The sequence below is a fragment of the Myotis davidii genome, unplaced genomic scaffold (assembly GCF_000327345.1).
Source record: "Myotis davidii unplaced genomic scaffold, ASM32734v1 scaffold77, whole genome shotgun sequence".
Lineage (NCBI taxonomy): Eukaryota > Metazoa > Chordata > Mammalia > Chiroptera > Vespertilionidae > Myotis > Myotis davidii.
In genome coordinates this window covers 3,472,859-3,477,809 of record NW_006289713.1, presented here as the reverse complement: position 1 = coordinate 3,477,809, position 4,951 = coordinate 3,472,859, and the positions used below count along the sequence as shown (strand labels likewise).

The following is a 4,951-nucleotide window of genomic DNA, read 5'->3' as shown; positions in this document are numbered from 1 at the left end:
CTACGGCCGCCACAGCTGGGGCGAGGAGAAGGCCGGGGCCTCCCGGGGCGTCCGCAGCGGAACCCTCCGCAGTGGCCAGCCCGCGGAGGACTTCCGCTCCCGGGGCTCGGGCCACAAGCAGCCCGGGAACCCCAAGCCCCGGGAGCGGCGGACGGAGTCGCCCCCTGCCTTCTGGACTTCCCACCCTCGGGCCAGCAACCCCAGCTCAGGGGGCGCCAAGCTGCTGGAGCTGGACGAGGAGAAGCTGAGCAACTATGAGATGGAAATGAAGCCCCTGCTGCGGGTGGACTCCCACGGGCAGGAGGCCTACCCCCAGAAGAGACGCTACAGTAGGGGGGCCGCCTGCCGGGGCCTGGGCGAGGACCGGGGCTTTGGGGCGCAGAGACTGAGATCCAAGTCCCAGAACAAGGAGAACGTGCGGCCGGCGGCGAGCGCGGAGCCCGCGGTGCAGAGACTGGAGAGCCTGCGGCTGGGCGACAGAGCCGAGCCCCGGCTGCTGCGCTGGGACCTGACCTTCTCCCCGCCCCAGAAGTCCGCGCCCGTGGCCCGGGAGTCCGACGAGGAGAACGGGGACGAGCTCAAGTCCAGCGCGGTGAGTGGCTGTCTGGTTAGTCCCCCATCCGGAGACGTCCATGGAGTCCGCTCTAGTCGAGTGCGTGGGGTGGGGTGGGGGTCAGGAGCGAACCCAGGCTGATGCCCTGGCTTCCAAGGACTGGGCCCTCCCTCCAGGAAGCCAGTGCAGGGCTGGGGGCATTTCCGTCAGACGAGACTCCGGAGGTTGGTCACAGGCTTGATCCTTTCAGTGAAACACTTGGGCAGGTTTGGAAGCTCCCAAAAGGAAGGTGGCAGCATGGGACCCAGCCTCGCCCAGACCTGCCCCAAGTTCCTCCAATTCCCTGTGCTGGAGTCTCCTGTGAGCCCCACCACCGCCCACGAGTCCCTACCCAGGAGAGACAGAGGGCCAGGCGCAGAGCAGGGGCGTCAGGCTGGGTCGGGTCCTTCTTACCTGCGGGCCAGGCACGGTGGTCCCATCTGCCGGGACACACGTGTCCTGCTCCAAGGCCTACTTTCTAATGGGTGAGACGGACAGTTCTGTGAGGCTGTCCACCCCTCGGCCCTGCCTGGGAAGCCGCGGTTCTCTGAGTATGGCACTGCGGGGCACTCCGGGAGTTCGTTAGAATGAGGCTCTGACCCACCCAGGCCTGTGGGATCAGTGGCTCCGGATGGGGCTGTAGTCCAGGTTGATCAGGCCCCAGGGGGCCACCGGGGCTGCTCAGGAGTGAGGACCGTGTCTCAGGTGTGAAACTCACCGAGAAGCACCACTCCCAAGGCGGATGGATGGGAGGGAAGGACAGACACCCCTGGGCAGGACCCGTCAGGGGCTGGGAGAGCTCTTGCACCCGGAGGTACCTCCTGGGACCCTTTGTCAGGTGGCTTCCGCCTAGAACCAACATGCCTTGGTCCCTTGGCCCAGTGGCAGCAGAAAGGGCCACTGGAACACACTTCAGACCTACACCCCAGGCTGATGCCTGTGTGGTCCCGCATGATCCCCCCTGGACCAGTGTCAGCCTACAGGGCCTCCCGCACGTGCTGATGAGCGCCACGTGCCACAGTCCCACTTGTCCCAGCGGAACACTGGGGGCCTGCCTCATGGGCATGCAGAGCCCGACTGAGTAACCAGCCTCTGTGTGCTGCCCGCCATCCAGACTGGCCCCTGGGACTTGGTGCTGCTGCAGGGCAGGGTTGGTGTCTGCCCGTCCCCAAGGAGTCCCGTTCCTCATCTGATGTTCCCTTGGGAGAGAAGCTGCCTATCAGAAGACAGCCTGCTGGCCCTCGAGGCCATTTCTAATTCCCCTTGAAACCTGTGAGCATGTCTTCTTGCTGGTGGGCTGGTTCCTATTCGGCCTTCCCTGCCCAAACCCCTCTCGACCCCTGTGGAGAGCAGCCCCGAGACCTAAGTGCCAGCTGCCACAACTCCGCTCCCCTCATTCTGGCAGCTGGGAATGTGTGTGCATGTGCAGCCGCATGTACGTGGTGTGTGCGCACCTGATGTGTGCGCCCATGTGCACCTGTGTGCGGATGTGGTTGTTTTAGGGCAGCCGGATGATGGGCAGGGTGGAGACGCAGGAAAGGTTCCGTAGTTTCCCACTTAACTCTGCTGGCGAGTCTGGGAGCTTTAAAATGGAGCTCCCTTGGGAAGAGGTGCAGGCTTCCAGCTGGGCTCTGGTACTTACTCTGCCAGACCAATGTCTGGTCCTGAGGGGCAGCTGGGGACCCCAGGACAGGGGAGTGGAGGAGCGTTCCAGCAGAGGCCTCTCCAGGGGGCAGGCCCTGCGCCCATCACTGAAGCTTCAAGATGACAAGCCCAAGCGACTGTGGGCTCCGCCCCGAGACACTGGGTGCTGGGCACCCAGGAAAGGCTGCAGAAGACAAGTGCTCCTTCCTGCTGGCGAGGGAGGCCGGCGGCCCAGGGACAGCAGTTAGCACAGAGCTGGAGCTGCTTCCGGGAAGGTGGTTTCCATTGAGGAAGATGTGTTCAGAGGCCTATTAGAGGTTCTCCCACTGACGGTTTGGGGGTCCTAGGCTGAATTTCGGGGCCACTCTGGGAGGGCTACATCTGAAATCCAGTGGCAGTGTCTGAAGTCCCAGCTGTACAGAGCGGGGTGTGGGGTGTTTACGTGAGGAGAGACCTGGGGCACCAGGAGGGAGGGCAGCCACCAGAGTGCTCGGGGCAGTGACTGCAGACCCCGAGTCCAGTGGCGGCCTCTTCCTCAGGTCTGACTTCTGCAGGGCTTCATGCTCTGAAGAGCTGGACGTTTGCTTCCAACCTCCTGTTTTGGTCTGGGGCTGGGGGGTGGGTATGGCCAGAGTGAGAACAATCCAGACCCGACTCAACCCTTCCTCTCTCCTTCTGTTCCAGGGCTCAGCTCCCATCCTGGTAGCCATGGTGATCTTGCTAAACATCGGAGTCGCCATTTTGTTTATTAACTTTTTCATCTGATGAAATTGTCACATTAGCAAAAATACCAGTTGGTGTACAAAAGGGGGACGTTAAAAGCAAAACAACAAAAAGGAAAGGATCATAACTCGGACAGCCCACAGCTACTTCCGAGTTCCTTCACAGAACCACACGATTGGGTATTACTCACAGTTTGCCTTTTTCCTGGGTAATGTTTTGGATTTTAGCCAGAATTCTTTGCTTGTGTAACACTACGCTGTGTGGCATGGCAGGAGGCCAGCACGCCGATCCTCCAGCTTGAAGTGGAAAGAAAGGGATCCCAGCAGATCAGCGGCAAAACCAGTAAAATCGTCGCCATCGTCATCACACTCCCTCCAGGGACGCGGGAAAGGGGCACCGAGGAGGGCCCCTCTGGGTGTCCAGCTGTGGTCGCAGGAGGTGTGAGGCGGGGAGTCGGCTCACTCTGCTTCTCCTCCCTGTCCTGGAATCGGGGGGTCAGTGTGGGCGAGGCGCGGCGAAGAGGGTGTCCCATCCTGGCTGGCAGCAGCCTGGGCTTTTTCTGTTTTAAATCTGTGCTGCAGAGTTCAGGAAGCAGAGGTCTGTCTTCTCTTCTCTTCCCCCAAAAACAGACCCCTGGTCTCGGCACTGCCCCACGGCGTTCCTTGCAAGGCCAGGTCCCACCCCAGTCTCACAGCGACGTCATTTCCCTGCTGTCCCTCTTTCTTCCCCATCCTCCCACCAGACCCAGAGCAGCCAGGCTGCAGATGGCCAGAGCCTGCAGAGGCGCGGGGCTGGTGCCAGAGGGCAGGGAGCAGTGCGGCCCTCGGCCATCACGCCTGGGCTGCAGCACGGCCTTCCAGTACTTACTGTGCAGGACAGGTATCCAGGCTCCCACGTCCCTGTCAGACGTCCGCAGCCCTTTCATGACACCATCTTCTCCCACGTCACTGAGCCCACGAGTTTCATTTTGTCCTGTGCCTGCAACTTCCCCCAAAGACATGCCTCTTCTTCCCAGATGCCTCATTAATTCTCCGGAGCTGGTCTAGTCCCAGGACAGAATGTGGTTGAAATCAAGTGGCTTAAAAAATTCCTGAGAAATCGTTGCATATCCATCTCCCCCCAAATATGTAACACAACTTTCAGTCACGCACAAACAGATTCCTGGTGTTTCTGCTTTCTCCACCAGTGTTGCTCTGTCATCCAAACAAAAGAACCAGGCTCCAGAATGTTGGAGTGCTCTAGGGTCCTAGCTCGAGCCAGACGGCCAGCGGGTATGGACGTGTCTGTGGGGCCACGGGCACGTCCATACCCAGGTCCCCTGTGCTCACACTGGGAAGGTCCTTAAGGTGAGTCCCACAGTCGTCCTGGGTACAGCCCGCCTATGACTCTGCCTTGCTTTGCTTATGTTTAGCTGTTTCTCTGCTACCTTTCAAGCAGATTTCTTTACTACACTGCACTGGATTGCTATATTTTTAACCAGAAATAAACTAAAGATTAGAGCATGTTCCAGTTAAATTCAGTTTTATTTTTTTTCTGTTATACATTCAATTCCCGTTCCTTCTCACATTTTGGTTTAGGTTGGGGTCTTTTTTGGGGAGTGGAGACATGGGAAAGGGAGGGAGGATCCGTAGGAAATACATTTCTGATAATGTTGCTTTCTAAAGGGATATCACATCTTTTTGTACATCTTTTTTCCGTTCCTCTTTTTTAATATCAAGTGGTTGCTGCAGACCTGAAGTGAACCAAATAAAGATGCCTGCTCCTTGCAGCCCTAAGAATCATCATGCTGGGATATGTGGTTTATAATTCTTTGCAACTCTCTGTCAAGATTACAGACTTTTTTTGTACATTCCAATAACTGCATGACAGAAATGGTACCTACACATGCAGGTTTACATATTTACATGCAAACACCATGAGGTTGTTAGATGCATAAAAGCAGCAGCACAGAAGCGCACCTTTCGACAGAAGCAGTAGTGGTTTCATGACTAG

General features: G+C 58.1%; 1 protein-coding gene across 1 annotated transcript in view; it reads left to right on the top strand.

Moving 5' to 3' along the window:
- Positions 1 to 3,290, top strand: part of JPH3 (junctophilin 3) — a 108,946-nt gene extending 105,656 nt beyond the window's left edge. Inside the window, 2 exon segments of the mRNA XM_006762282.2 lie at positions 6 to 592; positions 2,921 to 3,290. Of these exon segments, the coding sequence (XP_006762345.1) occupies positions 6 to 592; positions 2,921 to 3,001 (668 nt within the window). The 3' untranslated portion in view covers positions 3,002 to 3,290.
- The last annotated feature ends 1,661 nt before the right edge of the window (positions 3,291 to 4,951 follow it).